This window comes from Cervus elaphus, chromosome 31, assembly GCF_910594005.1.
Source record: "Cervus elaphus chromosome 31, mCerEla1.1, whole genome shotgun sequence".
Taxonomy (NCBI): domain Eukaryota; kingdom Metazoa; phylum Chordata; class Mammalia; order Artiodactyla; family Cervidae; genus Cervus; species Cervus elaphus.
The window spans coordinates 44155083-44178289 of record NC_057845.1 but is presented as its reverse complement, the minus strand read 5'-3'; the positions used below and the strand labels follow the sequence as shown (position 1 = coordinate 44178289).

Below are 23207 nucleotides of genomic sequence, written 5' to 3'. Positions count from 1 at the left end.
CTGGGGAATTACATGGACAGAGGAGCCTGGCAGGCTTCAGTTCATGGTGTCACAAAGAGTTGAACATGACTGAGCATGCATGCCTTATTAACATCAGATATAATTCTATGGCCAGCAATGGAAAGTTGTTTTAAGATATGATATATATGCCTAAACCAAGTAATTTCTAAGTATAATCCAAATTAATATCTAAACCAGCTAATTTCTAAATATAACACAAAGCAGGAGAGTCTGGACCCCTCTCTAATGTGATATAGAATGTTATACTTCTGATTTCCCTTGGATCAGGGTCCTTTTTGAAAATTTGGTACTAGCAATAATAGTAAAGTTTTCAGATAATTAAAATAAGGTTATATGTTCTTTCTCAAATGAACTGTCAGCAGACACCCCCACAAATTTTTTTGCCTGTAGATGAAAAAATTTCAAACCAGAGAGACAAATTTCTCAAGACCCAAGAAAATCTAGCACAATTTTAGAAAACCTACAGCCATGAATAATCCTTTTCCTCTGAAGTCATAAGACAGCATTAACCAGTTTCTTCTCTTCAGCTCCAAAAACATCACAAAGAACAAGGACACGTCGCCCACGTCCACGTCCCAAACATAAAACCACACCAAGACCCGAGACACCTCAGACCAAACTAGGTAAATATGTGGTTCCTGGTGCCTATGGACCTCTGTTAGATGTGATGCTGTGGTAGGAGTGTAATTACTCGATGCCTAGTAACCCTGTGATCCCTCAGGATGGTGCCCAAGTTGCAAATGCTTTAGTCAGGATGAGTGACTTGCTCATGCTTCTTAGGACCTTCTTGGTACCTTGTATTTTATTTGCTTCTCTCACCATTCGATTATGTTTTCTCTTTGACTCTGGCTCAGCAAAAACTTAGCTAGTTGAGTAACCTATTTAGTCCAGTTAATCTCTTATTTGATGAACCGCCGCATTAGCATCGTGAGGAATAGTTTAGAAAAAAACAAATGACTTGGCTTCATTGAGTGAGGATGCGGCTCTTGTGTGAAATTGTTCATAAATGGGTAGAAAGGAATATGGGCAACTTACTTACTTACTGCGTTTTACCAACTGTTAGACACATAGTTTATTCTTAGAGAAGTGAAAGATCCATGGGCCGGTAAGTGTAATGTGGACCTTGAAATGTGTGTAGTTTGTAGATTTGTTGGAGGAATGAGGAGGAATACCATAAAGACAAGAAAGAAGGTGCCATATGTGTGGGTGACAGAAGAAAGATAGGACTTAAAGGAGAACTTGATTGTGAGAAAGGAGGAAAGCAATGTTTACTTGGCTGGTGCTCAGAAACTGTGGACAGTGATGCTGCTTTTTAGTGGGTCCATGAAGACGACCTTGAATGCCTGACTTCAGTGACTGCATTTGAGCTGCTTAGCTGCAGGATACTCCCCTATCCTCCCTGGGTCAGCTCTTTTCTGTCCTGATAGCAGAGAGTTGCATTGACATGTTTTTCAGACTGAATGACCCTTTGTATCTTGCTCTTTTATAGACCTCTATTTGGACAGAGGTCTTGGCCTTTCCAAAGTGAACTCTCAACAAACAAGAGCCTTGCCTATTTTGGTTATTCATTACCAATCTATCCACAATTGGATCTATCATGACATAGATTCTAATTGTTTTCCAATATATAGTGTTTAAAATTATACTTTCACATTATTTTCTCATAATTGTTAACCATAATGTTATTAGACAAATACCTAAAGATTTCTCTAAGCAGAGTCTTCTACTGTATTATAAGGTAATATAAAAGCAACACTTGTAGGTAACTATATGGAGGTTTTATAACGTCATGTACCTTTGTACCCTCACCTCAGAACTTTAAAAATTTTGCTTTCTGGCAGTAGAACCAATGCTACTCTGGTAAAGTGCATTTTCAAGAGAGCTTGGTGACTTTTCTTATGCATTTAACATTTCTTTTTTAATTATTATTTTGATCATTTCTTGCTACAGACTTTGAACCTATTACTCCTGGGACATCTTTAGGTAATGATCCTTTATACCCTTCCGGGTGTGTTTTCTCTACTCGTTTTCACACTTATCTGTGGTGCTATAGAGATGATGATGTCGTAATTTGTTGTCATCCTAAGGCCTTCTTTCCAATATTAATGTGTATAAACTTTGAGACAGCTGTTGACTCCATCTCCCAGCTTGTAATTGCATCTCATCTATCTGAGTCTGTGTTTACACTGTCTGATTGTTAGAACTGGGGTCCAAATGTGATTTTCCATGTATCCTTTATTTAGACCACCAACAGAGTGTCAATTATTATACCACGAAGTTTCTTTAAGCATTTTACTTTCTATAGTTCAAGATTTACATGACTTTTGTTTTATTAATGTCTCATCTAATTTTGTGTCATTATTCTAGTAAGTTATCAAGTGGAAAACTTGCCCAAACCTAATTGTTTTAAATTATAAGAGGATAATACAGGATGGTTTGAACTTCTTGCATACCATCAGAGTTTAGCCTGATTTCTCATTAGAGATGGTTTCAAGGAAATGATAATGCCTCATCTTCATTTCTTAAACATAACTGTAATATAATTTTTAATCTCTAGAGAATTCTTAGTCATAAAAGGAAACCTGCTAATCTGTTAAAGGAGAAAATTTCAAACTAAGGTAACAAAGTTGTCTCCACTCAAAGAAACTGATAAATTTTAGAAAGCATAGAGTCTGGTTATATCATTCTATTCAGAGTTAATGGAGCCATCAGAACTATATTAATCCTAGATTTTCTTCCTTCAGCTCCAACAACTAAGAGACCCCGTCGTCCGCGTCCCAAACCTAAAACCACGCCCCATCCAGAAGTACCTCAGACTAAACTGGGTAAATATGTGATTTCTGGCTTAAGGAGTCCAAACATTCTATCCCAGTTGGAACCCTGAATTCTGTGCACATAATTAGTACATGTCTTACGTATCTCTTAAGAGTGAAAGCTACTCGTATTATTAATCCCTTCCACATCCCTGTAACTGTATTAGCAACTGTGAGACACATCAGAAGTAGTAATTCTGTTTTATTTCCCAATTATTTTGTAAACAAAAGCTGTTTGTATATATGTAAACAAAAGCTGTTTCTGCATAAAAAGATAGAAAATAACATAAGGCAGTGTGTATACAAATGTAAAATAATTTCTCAAATAGTACAAATGCTATGTGCTGGAAATGTAAATATTTGGAACAGAAAGAGATCCGGGATAATTAGGAGAAATATCAGAACAGAATTTGGATGAGTGGAAGGTTGAGGAGACAAAGGCTGAAAACAGGAAATGTGCTGAATGAAGCTGGTGACCAGATAGAAGATGACTTATTCACATATTCCCTTGACTGTACCCATAGAATGAACTAAAGGGGACTAGGATGTCTACTCAAGAGCTGAAATTTGATCCAGTGGGCTTCAGTGATCCCTATTTCTACACAGGACCATGCTTTTCCTGTTCTTAGAACTGAAGATAACCTAATTTAATATGATATCACAAGCTGAGAGGTTGATCCTTTGTTTATTAAATGCCACTGTTTTCATTAAGGACTTAGTCTCTTAGGGGATATGGTCTCAGCTTCTTTTTGGCTGTCTGTTCTGTGTGTGGCGGACAGACCCTGGTGTGACCCCCTACTCCACATTGCCTCCACCTCTCACCTCCCATCCCTATAATTCCTGCCTTTTATGTTAACTTTCTGTGTAATCCATCCTTTCCCTCCCTCTCCCCCCTTCAAAGCATTATTTTTACTGGTAAGATGGACTTTCTGACATTTTATGCATTCACAAAAATCTCTTTGATTTCTTTTATTACTTTTGATCAGTTCCTGCCACAATCCCTGAACCAGTCAGTCTTAGGACCGAAGCTCCAGAAACAACAGTAGGTAATGATCCACCATGTCCATCAGCATCTGCTTCTGCTCATTTGAAGCCCATTTCATCACCATCATAACCTCAGCTTCTCCTGCTTCACAAGACTCTTGTCATTCTCTGTTGTCATTCAATTATTTCTTAATATATTGGAGTCTTAAAACAACTCATTTGTTACTGAGACAGTCAAGTATGAACTTAGATTAGTATATATATGCTTAAGGCAATGGGTTTGAATTTGTAGCATCTCATCCCCATGTAACCTTTTAATCACATTCTGTGTTACTGAGTTTCAAACACAATCAGTGGGGTTGCAAGTGGGGTGTCTGTCCTTGATCCAAGCAAGTACATTGTTCCAACTGTTATGGCGTGATGTAATTCTTGCCCAGACCTAAATTTTTACATTTTTACAACCTGTGTGATTTTATGTTGTCATTTTAGGCAATGATATGGTCTTTTGTTCAGTAAGGAGTGAAACAGAAAATATGTCCAAGGCCAGTATATTGAAATTATGTGTCCCATCATTAGTATAAAGTCACCCTACCCTTCTCCCACCATCACCATAACACTGTAGGTTTTTGGAACTTTTTTTCATTTAGAAATCACTTTTGAGGATCTCCTTGATATATCAACTAATATTTCTATGTGATTTTTGTTTTTCATAGTAATATAATTGATAAATAGAGGCGATAATCAAAAACAGTGACAAATATTTCAAAGTCAAAAGAAAAATTTCCTGAAACTCAAGAAATTATAGCAGGTATAATCCTATCCACAGCTTCTGGAACTCAAACCAGTCTATTAACCTGAAGTTTTCTTCCTTTAGCTCCCAAAGTGCCTCAGTGAATTCATCATCCCCATCCCAAATCTAAAACCACACTGAGTCCTGAAGGAATCCTGGAGCCCATCCCTGTGGAGTCTAGAGAAAGTGAAGGGGCAAGTCGGGATCAGCAGCCGCTTTCACCCCACAGTAGGCAGGCAGAGCATAGCTGGATGGGTCTTAGGTGGTATCTGAATCCCTTCCTCTGTGAATTAGAATCTTCTCTCTAAATGTCTGTTTCATTGGCTTATCATTCGATGCTATTCATCCTTTATATATTGAATGTGTGTAGTAGACTGAAACAGCTGTGCCACAAACATATACTTGGGCAAATAGATTATTTCTTGGTAACTGTCTAGCTTGTATAAGTCATAGTACAGATCCAGGTAGGAGTTGGTAGTATTTTCTATAAAGAACAATTTAGTAAATACTGGGGGCTTTGTGACCCCGGTAGTCTTTGATATCTATTTCCCTTTTTCTTACAACCACTTAAAAATGGAAACGGGCTGTATGAAAGCAAGCTATGGGCAAGATTTGGCCTATGGGCCATAGTTTGTCAAAGTGTAATTTAAAGAAACAATCAGAGTGGACCAGAGTAGTTAAGAAAGACTTGAGCATTCAAACTGTGATAAATATGGATGGCTAGGGAGCAGGGAACGAAGAGTTTCAGAAAGGCAGAATGTCTAGAGACCAGTGAGAGGAGACAGAGGCTCCTCTGTCAGGCTTCCAAGTGCTGATCAGAACTTTATACTGAAGCTGCTATTATACTGAATGGGCTCATAGGGCCAGTTGAAAAGGGTTTTTCACCGCTGGACTTAGGAGTTTGAGTTTCATGTAAGAAATCAGTATGGCAGGCTTTCCCCAGGCACGTGATAGAGGATACAGCTAAACCACAGACTGAATGGCTGCCCTTTATCTTGCTCTCTGAAGTACTCCAGTTGGGCAAAGCTTGCTGTTTCTTTCCAAAGATCAGTTTTAGCAAGGTGGGCACAGTCTACTTTGATACCTAGACTAGGATCATCACAGAATGAGAAATTTCACAGGCACTTTTCAGGGACCGTTATCTGATGACAAAGACAATCCTTCCTGAGGGATAAACTGGTACCTGAGTGCTGGGAAAGATTGAAGGCAGGAGGAGTATGGGACAACAGAGAATGAGATGGTTGGGTGGCATCACTGACTCGATGGACATGAGTTTGAGCAAGCTGTGGGAGTTGGTGATGGACAGGGAGGCCTGGCGTGCTGCAGTCCATGGGGTCGCGAAGAGTCAGACTCGACAGAGCGACTGAACTGAACTGAGTACAGATAAATCATACCCCTCTGAGACTGTATAAATGTTTAACATTTCTTTTTTATTGTTATTTTTGGTCAGTTCCTGCTATAGTCTTTGAACCAGTTACTCCTATAAAAGAGGCTCCGGAGACAGCATTCGGTAATGTCACTTTCTGACCTTTAGCAAGAGCTGTTTTTACTCACTGTCCAACTTCTGCTCATTCTACTCTGTTGCCATTTAGTTACATTCTTTATCTTGTGAGAAAAACAGGCATAAAACAAGTTACCTCTGGTTCTTTTTTTTTTTTTTTATTTTAACTTCTTTATTAGGGTGGATACACATTCTCATATTAACAATTCTTGTGAACAAAAGCAACCAAAATAAGGCAATAGTAAGATGTGCTTCACATAAAAACAATCATGTGGCTAAGAGGAGATCTGGCCCTGTACAACAGAAAGATTAGGAAGCAAAACGTGAATAAGCCCTATATTCCAGAAGCTACCCAAATGTGTGAGCAAAGACAGCACACCCATAATATAGCTCACTTAGGTTCCTTCTTTACGACGCATAATTCCTTAATTATCCATTTGTGAAATAAGAACAAACATTAAGAAATGTGAAATCCAAATTGCATTCATTTTCACAATATCAATACTAAACTCAAGACAGCAACTTCATTGAATATAAATGTTTCAAAAGTAAAAGGCAATCTTAATTTTTTTTATCCTATGAATAGGGTCTGCAAAAAAAAGTAGATTATTTAACTCTACTTGCAGGAGACTAGGTCTCAGCCTGCACTGAAGGAGCATAAGCAACAAAAGACAGCAAACAAATATCACTAGGAGTAATGCCCATACATATCAAAGTATCTAGGTGAACCATGTTTCACTTATGTAGCAAATCTATTAAATAACCAGCATATGGAAGCTTACACCTCATGCCAGAGAATTATCAAATTAACTCTACATCTATTAGAAATCTCTAAACCCCACTCCCCAAACAATTTTAGTACACCTACCAAGTACTGTAGGTCATTTAGAAAAACAGAAATAAAACATACATCGGTCTTTGTAATTAAGCATTTTTCATAACATATAAACAATGTTCAGATATAAACTGTTAACTAAATGTTTTTTCTAAATATGATTTATGTAATCAAGACTTTCTTAAACAAAGACAGGTCTTGGGAATATGATCTGTACAAACTTACAGTAGTGTATATTCCAAAACAGATTTTCTTCCTATTATGATACGACAATAAAACTCTTTTCTGAGTGAAGATATATGTTAAGGCTTAAGGTGTAAACACTTCGGAAGGAAAACAACTTAGTGAAGAAATAACTGTTCATTTAAAAATGTGTATCATCTCATAATAGGCCCCTGAATTTTCAAATTCACATGTGAGAATACATTTACATCTTAAATTTCTAGGAAAGGCACAAGCTTTATGTAAAAAAGCAGCAAAATTTTAAACCCACCAATTTACTGAAAAAGCCATTACTTTTATTAGAAACAAAAAATGCTTCTCAAGGTGTTGGCAACAGGTCATAGTACAGACATTTATTTCATACAGTGTACTTCTCCCTTCAATTATATTCCAGTTGGAGGAGGAATACCTCCTTGAGAAGTAGTATTTGATGGACTGTGAAAGCTGGTCTCCTTGTACACAAACCATGCATTTCCTCCCCAAAGTATCATATTCAGAAAGCCAAAGATCACAGATACGTTTAGGGACCCCATACTCGTTACAGAGACGAACTGGCACAACGTTCCTTGAACACTACAAGGCTTAAGCTCCTGGACAATGCTGGGACCGGTAGCTGTTTTAATATCTGTAAGAGCTTTAGCCCAGGCTGAAGTGCTCACCAACCACAAAAAAGTTGCAACAATAGTAATTACAAAGTCAGTCATGGGAAGCTTTCGATTATCACGATACAGGTTTGTGTAACCAACATAAAGCAGAAGAGCAGCAATGCAGTACAGGAAGACAAAGACTGCAAAAGTAACATAGAACTGCGCGGAAGAGGAGTAATCTCCAATAAGGACATAATTTTTCCAATCTACACGACAGACATTTACACCTTGAGGTGCCTGAAATGATGCCTCATTCAACCTGAATGGATAACCAAAAGTAGCTGTAATCGTTTTATTCTCAGCACCTTTATCACAAGACACTTGAATTTCTGTTTTGCCCTTAAAACCTCCACAGGTAGCAAAAGCAAAGATAGAAGCAATCCACTCGAGGACTTTGATGAAGCCGAGAGGCTCCTTGAGCGGGTTGAGGTTGAGCTGGAAGGAGGACATCCTCTGAGGGAAGGAGGGAAAGAGTGTTAGGACGGCGGGGCGGAGGAGGAGGGGGACCGACCAGACAGAGCTCCACGGCCGCTTACCTCTGGTTCTAAAGAGAGCCATACCTGGATCTAGTTTGGGATATCTTCCTATCCTGTAACATATTTAAAAATTTTTTTCATGCCAGTTTATGTTTTTAGCTCAACCAGAGTTCTCTGTTTAGGTAAATTTCATGTATTTATTAGAGCGCCTGATCCTGATCTTTGCTAACCAGGCTGTGACACTGAAGTTCCTTTATACATCCTTTGTACACCTGCCTTTTTTATCTGCCTGTTTTGTTGTTGTTGTTATTGTTTTAACATTTCTGTGCTATGTTTGTAGTGAATTGTCTACCAGGTAATGTGATCGAGGCTAATAAGTTTAAATAGTAAGCCTCATCCTTAAGTTGAATCTGACACCCCCTTACTCTCCACCATAGTTTAGAAATGACTCAAATCTTTTTAATGCAGTCTAGGAGAATGTGATAAAAATACATATCTTGACTATCTGAATTGTTACCTTCATTTTATGTATCAGCTTTTCCCCCAAAGTATCATCAATAACAAAGGAAGATAAAATCACATAGTCAGGGCAAAATTTTCACCCTAGACAGATCCATCTCTTGAAACTGAAGAAAATCTATCAAGCGTTGGAAAGCTTGAAGGTTTTTTCAAAAACCTGTGATTTTCAGAAGCATAAGCTTTAAAGTAACAAGTTTATCTTTTTCTACTTCCCAAAACATCCCAATAGACACGTCATTCACAATACGAACTTAAAACTGCTTCATGTCCAGATGCAGGGGAGGTTATACCAGACAAAAAGCAAAACAAAAGGGTTCTTGACTTAAGGAGCATGGTAGCCTGCCACTGGTTGAAAATGGAAACCTATTTACCTCCTAGTGAGGAAACTATGAAGAATCCTTGTGCCTTCAGAGCTGGCAAGGAGTTCTTGTTTGGAAGATACATAATCTTCTCTCCAAGTCTGGGTAGTAAGAGGCAGGTTTGCTTCTCAGTCTGCAGACTAGTTGAGCACATTTTTCCTATGTGAACATCCTAGAGAATGAGAACAGTGCAGAGTGTTTTTGCAAATTCAAGATTTTTCTTAGGTACACAAACGTTAAGTATAGATTTGTTATAGAGAGGCTTTTTTAATGGGCAGTGTGTAATCCAGAATGGGTACTTTGGATCTATAGTTCTTCCCTAGTTGGTGGAGGGAACCCAAATTCTTTCATCTCATACTTGTATGGCAGATCTTTAAAAAGTTGAAAATCAACGTGGGCTTCAGTAGAGCAGAGAAGGAGTTTGGGTCTTGATGTCACATTAGAATTTGCACAAGTGGGTAAGTGAGAGTGAACAAAGATAAAAAAAAGGATATGTGTGGAGGCAACCAGAGGGAGCAGAGATCCTGCTTTTACTATGTGATAAATAAAGCATTTTTGTTGGGGATGATGCATTTGAACAACACCATGCGAGGTTGGATAAAACTAGTATTCTTCTTAATGAGCATCATAATATCTCTTCTTCTCACACTTGGATAGTTTTCCCTGTGCTGAGAGTGGACAGGTGCTTTACTGGATCCATGGATTAAGTGGCTGCCCCTTATCCAGTCTTCTTAGGAGAGAAATCACAAGATCTTTCCAGAACTGAGTTCTCAGCAATATTATCAAAGCCGTTTTGGGCCATTTGTGTAATGGTTGCTTGGTTATTTAGGAACTTTTTCTGCAACCATAATATGATAACTTAGTAGACAGTTTCTTTATTCAGCATCCACGAAAGTACAGGTTAGTTTTTCACATGCTTTTTGAAGGTTGTTAGAAACATATTTACTAAATACCTAAGAACGTCCTAAAGTCTACCAGCGCAGATGCAGATAATCAAGCACTAATTACAAGAACTGTTTCCCTCTTGGGCAGCTAAACAGAGACCAAAGGTAATGGCTATCTCATGAGATGAAGAAGTCCCTAACTCCAGTTCGGCCAAGTGTAAGCACAACAATTGGTTTCCCTTTCTGTTAGTCTGCCGGGGCTGCCATAACAAAATACCACGGACTGGGTGGCTTAGACAAAAGCTCTTGAGGCTGGAAGTCTAAGGTCAAGGCATCAGCGGGTTTAATATGTCCCGGAGTCTCTCTCCTTGGCTTGTGTCTTCATATGGGCTTCTCTGTGTGTGAAAGCTTCCCTATGTCTCTCCCTCTTCTTATAAGGACAGCAGTCCTACTGGCTTCTGGCCCCATTCTTATGACCTCATTTAAGCTTAACTGCATCTTTAAAGGCCCTAGCTCCAAACACAGTCACACTGGGACTTAGGACCTCAACATATGAATTTTGAGAGGATGCAATTCAGTCCATAACATCCTTCATTCAGAAATTTTAAAAAGTATTCTAGAGGTAGTATTACACTGACAAGATTCATTTTGACATGAATGTTGTAGCTATTCATACTTTATTTAAAAAAAAAAAGCAAACCTCTCTCTTGTTTATTCAGTTCCTGTTACAGACCTTGAACCCGTCACTTTTCCACCTGAGACATCTGGGACCACACTAGGTAATGACTCTATGCCTCTCTCCTAGCCCTTTTGTTGCTCCTGGTGCAGTCCATTCAGTCTCCATCCTCATCATGTGCTTTTCTTCTTTCACAAAACGACATCATCATCCTCTACTGCGATTCAATCACTTCCTGCATCTGAAGAGTGCTGAGGCCTCTTTAAAAAAGTGTCCTGTTGTTTTTATGAGAGCAGGCATGTGCTTAGTTCAAAAGATTTACCTGCCACGTGGTGCATTTGAAATTATCACATTGATTTGTGCTTTGTTGAACAGTGTTCCGTGTTAAATTTGAGTTGAAAACAAATTTGGATCTCTTTTTTCTCCAGGCTGATGAGCAATAACAGCTACTCTTAAATTCCTTTGCACATCTTCTACATTTCTAGATTTAAAAAAAAAAAAACAAATAACTATTTGCATGGTATGTTTGCTTCTTTGCTGATGTTTTAAGTAATGATGTGTTTTATTACCAATTTGACAAATAGGAAGTTTTCCAAATCTGAAATTTTAATTGTAAACCTTTTTCTTAGTGTGACCCTAACCTCCCCTTCCCTTGCACCAGAATTGAGTCTTCTTCTCATTTCTCCCTCAGAGAGGGACTTCTGTGAGTATCGGATTACAAGTGCTAATTTTCATGCCTTGAATAAGTAACTTGACCCTCAATGATGCGTTGGCATAAAAAGAGTGAAAATTTTAGACTACAGTTTCACAGAACTTTTAAAAAACTAACAGGTTTTAGAAAAACCTCTCCTCAGTACCCAGAGCCATAAGATATAGAATAACATAAGTCTTTTCTTTCTTTAGCTACTACCAAAACATCAAAAAGACCTCGTCGTCCACGTCCCAGACCTAAAACCACACGAGGCCCTCAAGTACCTCAGACCAAACTGGGTAAATGTGCAATTTGTTGGTTTAAGGGTGAGCCCTAGTAGCCTGTCCCAGTGGGGACCCAAAACTCTTACTCTTTCTAAGTATGAAGTTATGAAACAGCATTAGTAATATCTCCTCTACCTGGTGTCGAGGAGAACAGGACTGTGTAACATACAGTTGGTGCCAGCATCCCTAGTTCTTTCTATGTGAGAGTCATCTTTGATATACATTTAGTAAGTTTTTTACTATAAAATTCCACTCAGATCTTAAAACTTCTTTAGCAGAGCCAATATACTCCATTCAAGTAAATAAACAAATTGAAAGTCGCTTGCAAATTCCTGGATCAATATTAGCATCTGTGGGTGATATGCCAGTTGTGGGAGATTTATTTTACTTGTAAAACAGTAAAGTCGAGCATATGTTTTCATGAGACAAAGAGAAAAATCAAGGTAGGCTGGACTTGGCCCTTGGCCCTTGAGGTTTGGGCCCACTACGGGACTTGTATACGTGGAGGGAACCATGAACCAAGGGAGAAGAACCAGGCGTGTGGTGGTGGAGGCAGAGGTGGGGCGGGGAGTCGCCTAGGACAGACTGTCCTACTTCTTGTGGTCAAAACAGGGCGACTGGTGATGCTACATTGGGATGGATCCATCCAGCCAATTGAAAGAGGATTGTGAGACCTTGATTCAGGAACTTAGATTCGAAAGATGCCAACAGTCTTTGATTTCCATTTTCTCCAGGCTTAGGCCAGAAAGATGCTCTGCTGAATATTACAGACTGAGTGACCACTTTATCCTGCTCTTTTATGTGTCATGATTTGAACAGAGATCTCTGACTCTTTTTCCATAGCTGAGCTATTCGCAGGACCAACACCATCCATTTCCATGGTTAATTTTAATATCTACTTCAAACGTACACACTATTATATCCATGTTAACCTAAATGTCGTGCGTGCTCCTTTTCAGCTTCTGTTGAAGTACAGGTTGATCAGATTACTTTAAAGACAGGTTTTTTTTTTTTTTTTTTCTCATTGTATATTAGGTAAATGCCTGAAGGTATTTTCCAGTGCAGAGTTTTCCATATTGGTTAGAATCCATTAGTTAAAACCTAGGAGAATTTCATGTTGACTCAAGATAGTTCAAGGCTTAGCCTAAGACTGACCATAACTATTGCTTGGCCAAAGAACAGTCATCTGCTCTTTCTCTGTTATTTTTTGTTTGTGGAAGGAATGATATACAAGCAAATCTTGTTGGGGTGCAAATGTTCTAACTTTTCATATATTTTAAAATCTCTTTGCTTTACTGTATTATTTTTGGTCAGTTCCTGCTACAACCCTTGAACCTGTCACTCTTAGAACAGAGGCCCCGGGAACAACATTAGGTAATGATACATTGCGTTTTCAACTAGCCTTATCCTGCTTATTGTTGGACTCAGAGTTTCATCTTGCTCCATGTGACAGTAGTTTTATTCTTTGTGGCCATTTATCTACATTCTTCTTAAAATTGTGAAAACTCTTAAATTATCGATTGTTTTTAATAGAATTAGCCCTAGGTGAGCCTGCTTTAAGATATTTGCTGGGTAACCTGTTTGAAATTGTATCATTTTGTGTTTTGTTCAAGCGGTGCTTGTGGTAAAAACTGGTTTGCGAACACATCACAAATCTGTTTCTTGTCTAGACAGATAAAGCCATCAACAACTATTCTCACAGGGCCAAGAGGATCCATTCTTTGCACATCTACATTTCTACACGTTTTCTATTTGCATAGTATTTTGTTGTTTTGTTTCTATTTAGGTAGTAATGTGTTCTTATTTTAATTGTTACATAGAACATGTACCAGAGATTGAAAGATTAAATTATAAACCTCACATTTAGTTTGACTGTCCTTCATTATCTATTAAAATTGAGCAACAGTCCTTAACCTTTTTGTTGCCCAACCACACTGCTCTAGGAGAGTTTGATTATAATTACTAATCTTTATTTCCTATATTAAAATTGATTTTTGTCTTCAAAAAATCTTCTATGATAAAAGAAGATACAAAAGGAATTTATGTATGTGACAAAAATCTCAAACTAAAAAGGTAAATATCTAATGATATCTAATATCTCATAAGATGTAGAAAATCTAGAGTCATGTTTTTGCTTCCCATAGGTTCCAGAACCCTGGGTAATGTTGTTATGTAATAACCCAAGAATTTCTTCCTTCAGCTTCTAAAACATCACAACAGACAATTCATCCACATCCCAGACCAAAAACCACACCAAGTACTGAAGCTCCTGAGTCCAAACCAGGTAAAAGTTTTGCTGGCTTAGAGTTCCAACAACCCAACCCAACAGGGTAACGAGTAATCTCAGTTGTTGGGAGTAACTGGTATGCCCCCAGAGAGTAAAGACACAGCTCGTGTTGATTTGCAGTTCCTACTGCAGAGCTGGTGAGAAGAGCACAGTAGGGGGAGATTTGTCCGGACAGCCGAATGCCTCATACTCCCTCTGTAAAAATCTCTGTTGCTGTACACTTTGTTAACTTCCACTTATCTTTGGAAAGGAAAGCTTCTCTAGAAAAATTAGGCATATTCAGTTCAAACTAAAAACATTAACTGCCTTCAGTAGCCTCCAAAGGTGCTGTTGTATCAGATGTGGAAGATGTGTTTTCATCCTAAAACCTGCAAGACAGTTAAGAACAAAAGCCTTTCCTTGGTAAATAAAATAGAAGTTGGCAATATACACATCTATGAAAATATAAGATTGATATTTGGGTGCTATCAACAAGATGTGCTAGGTACATAAATCTTCGGGGCAGAGAAAGATAAATTTAGAAAGAATGAAGCCTTACTTATTTGACTAAAAATGAACATAATGCTAATTTCTGATTTATATTCACTTAAAACTTTGATATAGCTCCATTTACTCTGGAATCTAGTATTACTACTAGGTTACTGCTTAAAGTCTAGAGAGCTTATTGTTTTAGTGATTTAAAAAAATGTGAGGCTTGAAACTCCTAATCCAATTCTGAGAATATAAAGAAATACTATGATACTGTTGTTAAAAAAATGGAAATTAATATGTGATGCAATATTACAAAGGACAGATTTTGTTCCAGTTTCACAGAATTTTATGCTAGTGTCTAATATTTGTTTTCATACCTTATTCAACTTTCCACATTGTATTTAGTTGCATTGAGCAGCTTCAGCTGCATGCAACAAATTCTGATAAATTCTCTTTTCATTTTTATTCTGTTAAAAATGTTTTCTACTTTTCCTTGTTATGGCTTCTTAGATACAGCCATCATTTTTAAGTGGACCTTTAATTTCCAAATATTTGGAGTTTTTAAAGTATGCTTGATATAAATTTCTCATTTTGATATTAATTTCTTATTTAAATGCATCCTTCTCTGCAAAAAAATAAAAAGTGGTGATACTTGTTGCCTTGAGCTTAACATATATTGATATATATGTATATACATTAGCAATCATTATATGTATATATTATGAAAGAAAGAAAGTGAAGTCACTCAGTCGTGTCCAACTCTTTGTGACCCCATGGGCTGTAGCCCACCAGGCTCCTCCATCCATGGGATTTTCCAGGCAAGAGTACTGGAATGGGTTGCCATTTCCTTCTCCAAGGGATGTTCCCGACCCAGGGATCGAAACCGGGTCTCCTGCATAATACGTATATATTATAAATAATTTAAAATATGTATGTAGTCAATGTTATAAAGTTTTTCATGTCAGTTTCTACCATTTATATTATCCATATTATATTTGTTTATATATATTATATATTATCTATAAGTATTTTTCTTACTGTTCTTTTTATTATGAAAATAGCAAATATAGGGGAAAAATGCATGAATCATATACACTTACTAATGATTATAAAAGTTATATGTAAAATTTAATAAATAATTAAAATATAAAAAAAAACAAGAGGTAACCTTTGAAAAAAGGAGGTAACTTAAGAAAGCATTCATTAGAGAGGAAAAAGGAGAGCAGCAGAAAGGAGGGTCAAAGACAAGAAAGTAAAAAAGTACATGATGGGAAAATTCAAATGTCTATAATGACCAAGTGTATATTGTAAATGAGAAAAAAGGACTAAAAGTGAGACAGTATAGAGGAGTAGAGACTGGGGCAAACAAGAAAATTCCCTCCTCATCCACAGAGTTCAGCTGTGACTTAGTTTTGCTAATTATTGCCATGCAGACTATTTCTAGACCTTCCAATTTTTTTAGGGTGTTTCCAAAGTTTTAGTTTTTTCAGTAAAATATCCCAATTTTCAAACACCAAATAGGTCAGGCAAAGCACTTTTACTCATCAGATTTAGACTGTGCGCTGTTGATGTATAACTATCTCATTCTTGTTACAGATGAAATTTAGGGACTTGTGATTGTGAAAAACAGCGATTACACCATGAGCTGAAGATTGAAATCTGATTGTGGGGAACTTCATATTAAAAGCCTTAACTATTTCCCTCTGCAGTTTACAGAGAGGTTAATAAAAGATTTATGTGGATTGAAAAATTATATAAAAATTTATTTTAGTTATTCCAAAATTTACCCTGGTTTTGAAAGTTTCCAAGCAGTCACTGTTTCTTCTTTATTGGGAAAAGAAACAGTTTTCTCAGTATTGCTGATTCTGTAGGATAACATTATAGCTCAGGGGCATTGACAATGAAAGCTGGAATGTGCCCAAAATAAATAAAGTGGAGCCTTGACATCATCGTGGGACACAGATGAGTAGAAAGATGGAAAAGAATAAAATCAGAAAGAGTGGATATAAGTAGAGACCAATCAAAGGAGAAAGTCTAACTGTAATATAATACAAAGGATATCTGATTTCAAGATGTTACTCAAAGCTTTTCTAGATCTTGCTTGGTCCACGTCAGACTCCCAAGGTGCAGATCTTTAGGCACCCGACGAAGCCATTGAGATTCGATCAAGTATTTATCAAAGTTCCTCTTTGTTCATGAAGACATGTTCTTTCTTTGCGTAACATGGAGAGGTACCCAATCTGATTCATCAGCTGAGGCCTCAGTCTCTTTCCAAAGATAGGTCTTACCAATACCCAAACATCCTACTTTGGCTTATTAATTTAGAATCAGATAATAAAAGGAGGACTAAGGGAATAGGTACCTGACTTAGGTATGGCCAATTTTTAGAAAACCAATTATTTACCCTTCTAGTTTGAGTTTTTAAAACTTGCAATGTTACACTAGTAATATCCTTTTTGCAGTCAATGTTTTAAGTTTTCTTTTATTTAAAACAATCGTTTGTTTTATTTTTAATACTTTTGGTCAGTTCCTACTGCAGACTTTGAACCTGTTACATTCAGAACTGATGCTTGGGTAACAACAAAAGGTAATAACACGTGATCCTCAGTAAGTGCTTTTGCTTCTCATTGTCAAACTCATTCCATCAACATCACAGCTACAGGTTCTTTTGCTTCATAAAGCTATATCATCATCCTCTATTATCACTCCATGATATTCTTCATCCTGAAAGTTCAGAAGACTCTGACTCTTTTTTTTTTTTTTAATTTTTTTATTAGTTGGAGGCTAATTACTTCACAACATTTCAGTGGGTTTTGTCATACATTGATATGAATCAGCCATAGATTTACACTTATTCCCCATCCCGATCCCCCCTCCCACCTCCCTCTCCTCTGACTCTTAAAACAAGTTATCCCTTGTTTCTAAGAGAGCTTATGCATGAAGCTAACTCAGATCAATTGTTATACATGTAACCATCTAAAATTGTTCTTGCCATTGCATATGTTTTTAACCAATGTTTTGTTTAAGTTGAGTTTAAAAAGCAATTCTTGTAACCCTAACAAAAGTTAGAAAAGGGGGTTCTTTGTGGATCTAAAGTTCTTTTTTTTTTTTTTTTTTTTTAGCTGTCTATATGATATTTGTTCTTTAACTGAAAAGTTGATGACATGGTCTTATTTTAGTAAACCATCGAAGAGTTTGTACCATCACCACCACCATAATATTTTAGCAATGGCTCTTGTCCTTTTTAATTCAAAAAAGAGTTCTTTGAATGATTCTTCTTTTTAAATGAATAACTTACTTTCATATATGACTTATTCCCAGTAAACTTCCACATGTAAAAAAAATACTATTATAATAAGGGTGAAAGCTTCAAATTAAAAAGTTTAAAAGACGCACTTCCTAAAATATGAGGAAATCTAGCAAGTTGTAGGAAATCTGAAGACATGTGTTCTGCTACCCATAGCTGCTGAACTACAAACTCTGAAGTAACTGAAGGTTTTCTTTCTTCAGCTCCTAAAACATCAAAACGGACCCGTCGTCCGCGTCCCAAACTTAAAACTACAACAACTCCTGAGGCACCTCAAACCAAACCGGGTAAATGTGGGTTTCTCATTAAAGGACTGAGTCCTTGCAGCTCTGGAGAGTCTGGGGTTGATTCAGTAGTGGGAGTGGTTGCCCATGTGAGCCCTGTGTGGGTAAAGGCACGAAATGACCGGTCGCTGCTTCCCACTGTTGAGTTAGCGAAGGAAAATGTGATGAGGGGGTGGGAGGGACTCTGCGATAGCTGAATTCTCTGTGCCTTCTGCATAAGGATCTACTCTATGATGTGCTGTGTACTTTATTTGCGTTTTCTCATTCCACTCCATTCTGCACTTAAAGACAAAATGTCTTAAACCAATCATTTTTATTTCAAGAAACACACATGAAGTAACTTACCTGTCCTCAGAGCCCATCAACAGCTGTGAGGATATCAGAGAAGGCAGCGACTTCTTACTTCTCAGTCTGGAGTAGAGGCAAATTCAGAACCCGCCTCAGTGTGAAACATTAAAAGGTTGAACCTAGGCAGTATGTCTCTGCAAACAGAGTTCTTTTATGCAGGGGTTCTAAACATCTCTCAGCTGAAAGGGAGAAAAGTCTGTGAAGGACAGAAGTAAGAAATCTTAAAATCATGGAGACTGAGACAAAAAGAAAGGTGAAGAGACCAACCCATGAGCACAGACTTCTAAGTGAAGGGAGGTTCTGCTTCTCAGCAATAATGAAGAGTGCTGTGTTTGGAAGGGTCCATAAGAGCAGTTGAAGAAAGTCCTTGAAAGTATGACTCAGAAGTTTGGATCTGACCCAAAAGCATCAGCAGTCTCTCCTGCAATGGTCTCTTACCCCTATACAGGGTACAACATTTTTATGATTAGAACAGAGCACGTTAAGTGCTCTGCTGGGCCCCACACACTATTCGTTCTTATATCCTGATTTATTGAGTGCTTTTGCCTCAAACAAGGTCTCAGCCTACTTCCAAATAGCTGTTCTCAACAAGATCTGTATGCTTCACTTGGCTTAATTCTTTTCCATGTCTATAAACACAAAATCTACTTATTGTATACATGCTTATATAGACACGCTATTTTCTTCCAATTTTATTGAGAGAAAATTGACATGCAGCACTGTATAAGTTTAAGGCATACAGCATAATGATTTGACTTGCGTGTTTCATGAGATGATTCCCACAGTAGCTTTAGTTTTTTAGTTTAATCCATCACCTCATATAGATAGATGAAAGCAGTAAAAAAATATTTTTCCTGGTGATGAGAACTTAGACATGTTGTTTTTCTTAAAGCTTCCACAGAAAAGTCAACAGTTATCAGAACAGTTACATAAGTACATATTTGGTAAAATGTTTAGATAATTTTCCTAGATCAGTGTTCTATAATGATTGGAATTAGGTACTTAGATACCTAGGAGAAACTCATGTTGGCTTTATGAAGATATTTACCAGATTGTGTATGCTATGACTGTCTCATAAAAGAATATCTACCTGGCTTTAGCTGACCAAATCATTAAATAACAAGTATGTGATTTCAAAAAAATTTTCAAATTGTTATGTACCTTCTGAAGCAGTATTATACTGGTAAGATTTAATTTGCTGACTTTTCACAAGTGTTTGTTTCATTGTTTTTGACTAGTTCCCACTACAGATCTTGAACCTGGTACTCTTAGAACTGAAGCTCCAGAAATCGTGGGTAATGAGCATGTGTGTCCTTCAAATGGCACTCTTCCTGTTCATTGTCATACCATTATAGCCATACCATGATAGTATAAGATACAGGTTCTCCTGTATCTTAAAGCCATTTCTAACCCCTCTATTGTCATTCTATTACAATCTTTTTCTTGTAATTATGCTAAGCTCTATGTCATCTGTTGACTCCAAGAGAACTGTGTATATACTAATTGCTATGTATCTACTCAACATTGTCATGTGATCATGTACATTTGTTTAAACAGTGTTGACTATTAAGCCTTCTTTCAGACATGAATTCCCATTTATCACTTATTCTTCTCACTTGCTTTTTCCTCATCAATTGTAGAAATGCTGTGTTTTTTATTGTGTTACTTTTTATTGAATTAGGATCTGTGTGATTGTACTGGTGAATCTGTTGTTTCAAGGAATAATGCTTTTAGATAATGGTCAAATTTTTGAACGTGCCTAAATCTTAAAAGTTTAAATGATAGGCTTTTATGACAGAATAGGCTGATTCTTTCTCCTTCTTTAATAGGGTTTAAGAGTTTCTTGTCTTTTACTGAATGAAGAACCACTTTGAAATTTTGATGAGCATGCCCCACTTTTTACGTTGATCCTTATACTTTTGAACATGTGAATTCATTATTACACCCATGATTATTGAAATAGTGAACAAAATAGTAGACATTTATATGTCAACTTGTATAGAAGTGCAAATAGACTGATAAATGCTATTTCCAGTAGTTAGAAAAGTCTAACATGTTTATATTCATAAATGTGTAAAAATCTCATCTAGCAAAGTCTTCCATACTAGCAAGGGTCAGATAACCAAACATCTAGAACTTCTTGTTGACCACAGTGATATTGAACAGAGTGCATAACCTGACTTATGAGGTTGATGGATATTGGCCATAATTTGGTCAGATCTGCAAAGAACAAGTATGTGTCTCTTTTCTCTCTGTCCTGAAGCTTAAAAACTAGCTTCTGAATTTACTCTTCAAGTACATTTTTGAAATCTCTTTGGTTTGTTTTATTGTTTTTGGCTAGTTCTTCCTACAGTCATTGAACCTGTCACTCGAACAACCAAGGCTCCAGAAACAACATTAGGTAATGATATTCTGTGTTCCACAACATTTTTTTCCTGCCCATTATCAATGCATTCTATCATTATCATCCTCATCGTCATCACATTATCACTAGCTTCTTAAGACTATCTTGTCATCCTCTGCTGTTCTGCAACTTGTTTATTCTTCTCAATAAGAGTATTGAAGACTCTAAAAGAAGTTGCCTGTTGTTCTAAAAGATATGCATGGGATTAGGTCAGGGTATCTTTCTGCTGTGTAACCTTAATTGAATTTGTATCATGTACTACTTTTGTCTAAATGGGGCTCATTTTTAAAGCTGAGCTTCAAATGCAGTCAGGAATGTCTGTATCTTCTCTAGATGAGCTAAAACGTAACAATGTGTAGTTCCATGGCTTGGGGGAATATTTAAATTTCTTACTGTGAACTACCTATGGTTTGATGATAGTCCTTACCTTTTTTAAAGTTAGAGATTTATAAGACTCCTCTTCTTGACTTAATTTTATGTGTAAGTTTCACCTCAAGACTCTGTGATAAAATAATGAACAAAATAGGCAAAAATATTTGGATCTTAAAAATATATGCCTTAAATTTCAAGGAAACATATTTTAGAAAATCTAAAACCTTATTTCCAATACCACCTTCACTAGAATAATAATAATCCAGTATTAATCCAATATTTCTTCCTTCAGCTTATAAAACAACACGAGTTCGACGTCCACGTCCCAGACCTAAAACCACATCAAGCCCTGAAGCACCTCAGACCAAATTGGGTAAACGTGTTGTTCCATGGTTTGAGGGGTAAACCCTAGCAATGTGTCCATGTGGGGTCCCAAAGCAGTGCCTTTGATGGAAAGCAACAGACTTCCTGTTCCCTAAGAGTTGAGGCATTGTAGTATGGTTAGCAGTTGCTGCTTGGATGAAGTTCTTGGTCACTTTTATTTGTAGCAATACTCACATAGTTACTCATGATACATCTACAGTTAAACATACATATGATCTATTATAATATATAACCATAGGTTTTTTCCCAACTTCTAAGAAATGCAACAAATTCCTTTCACATATTTTTAACGTATATTGCCTAAACAGATTTTCCAATGCAAGCTTCCATATTAGAATCAGAAAATCAAACACCTAGGCCAGTCTCCTGTTGACTATACTAAGATTCATAGCAGAGTTCAAAGGTTGTACCTACTTTCTGCAAGGAATTGCTTCTAGCCTCAGAGACTATTTGCTTTCTCGGAATTCATAAAAGTTAAAAAAAAGTCATTTGAAACTAATGTTTTGAAAGAAAAATTAAGACTTTCTATGTATGTGTTTGAACTTTCTTATGTTCTCCTTGTTGCTTTTGGTTAGTTTCTGCTACAGGCTTTGAACCTGTTATTCATAGCTCTGAAGCTCCAGAAGCAACATTAGGTAATGACTTTTGTGACCTCATTAAAAACCCAACCCATCACTATCATGGCCAGAGTTGCTCCTGCTTCCTTTGACGGCTGTTGTAATTCTGTCTCATGTTTCATCTTATAAGTAGTCAGGATTCTTAATTCAAGGGCTACCTGTTATTTGTAACAGATGTCCCTGGATCCAGGTGAGGAAATCTATCTGCCATGAAATCCCCTTTAGCATTTCATTATGTGATTCCGTGAAGAGTCTGAAGCCCAAATTGTTCCCCTTCTATTTGGTATGTAGATCTATAAAATGGTGATAATTCAGTACCATGAAATTTCTCTGAACCACTCTCTAAGATTTTTTTGTGATATTCTCATTATTCTCTTCCTATTTCAAGGAATGATTTCCCTATTAAATTATTTTTAAAAGGTTGCTTCTTGGAAGAGACAGTTCTAGTGAATGTAATTCACAGGCTTACCCATCATTAATGAACTTGACTATTCCTTATTCTCCACCACAGTTTAGCATTGATTCTTAATCATTAAGTAGGAATCTGAGTATCTAATTATATATAGTAATATCTATATCTTTAACAAATTTTGTTATTGATCTCTGAAAGACCCTCAGTGATAAGAACAAATTGGACAGTAAAGTAAAATTTTCAAACTTAGGCAGTAAAGCCAAGAAAATCTAATATTTTAGAAAACATTTGTCCACATTCAATGTTGATGGTTTTTAGACCTACCAATACAATAGCAACTCAACATTTTCTTCCTTTAGTTTCAAAACATGGGGTGGGGGGAACATCCTTCTTACAAACTTTAAACTTCTCAAAGCTCCACAGTTGAAACCAAGAAAATCTATGGATTTTAGTTCAAGAAGTCCTTCCAGCCCATTGCAGCTGGGTCCCAAGAGTGACAGTGATATGGCTTGCTAACTTGCTTTTCCCACCTCTGTGCCGTCTAAGAGAGAAAGTAGCATTTCTACCATTGCACATGGACCAGAATGCTCATGGTTGGAGGAGATCTATATGGTAGCCA

At 37.0% G+C, this 23207-nt stretch overlaps 2 protein-coding genes across 47 annotated transcripts in view; one reads left to right on the top strand and one right to left on the bottom strand.

The window, feature by feature from the left end:
• Positions 1-23207, top strand: part of LOC122687350 (ABI family member 3 binding protein) — a 277123-nt gene that overhangs the window by 163359 nt on the left and 90557 nt on the right. For 34 of the 46 annotated variants that reach the window (XM_043892758.1, XM_043892773.1, XM_043892751.1 and 31 more), the window contains 15 exons: positions 549-644; positions 1972-2004; positions 2766-2846; positions 3821-3880; positions 6059-6118; positions 10771-10830; positions 11631-11717; positions 13017-13076; positions 13903-13986; positions 16988-17047; positions 17971-18054; positions 19638-19694; positions 20741-20800; positions 21468-21548; positions 22135-22194. The exons of 1 other annotated variant lie outside the window; for it this stretch is intronic. In XM_043892758.1, coding sequence (XP_043748693.1) covers positions 549-644; positions 1972-2004; positions 2766-2846; positions 3821-3880; positions 6059-6118; positions 10771-10830; positions 11631-11717; positions 13017-13076; positions 13903-13986; positions 16988-17047; positions 17971-18054; positions 19638-19694; positions 20741-20800; positions 21468-21548; positions 22135-22194 — 1023 coding nt within the window. The remainder of the gene's footprint in view (positions 1-548; positions 645-1971; positions 2005-2765; positions 2847-3820; positions 3881-6058; positions 6119-10770; positions 10831-11630; positions 11718-13016; positions 13077-13902; positions 13987-16987; positions 17048-17970; positions 18055-19637; positions 19695-20740; positions 20801-21467; positions 21549-22134; positions 22195-23207) is intronic. 11 more of the 46 variants (XM_043892768.1, XM_043892767.1, XM_043892766.1 and 8 more) reach the window with 6 other exon arrangements.
• LOC122687355 (synaptophysin-like protein 1) lies at positions 6255-8339 on the bottom strand. The gene has a single exon (XM_043892790.1). The coding sequence runs from the start codon at positions 8261-8263 to the stop codon at positions 7550-7552; it is 714 nt and encodes a 237-aa protein (XP_043748725.1). The 5' UTR covers positions 8264-8339; the 3' UTR covers positions 6255-7549.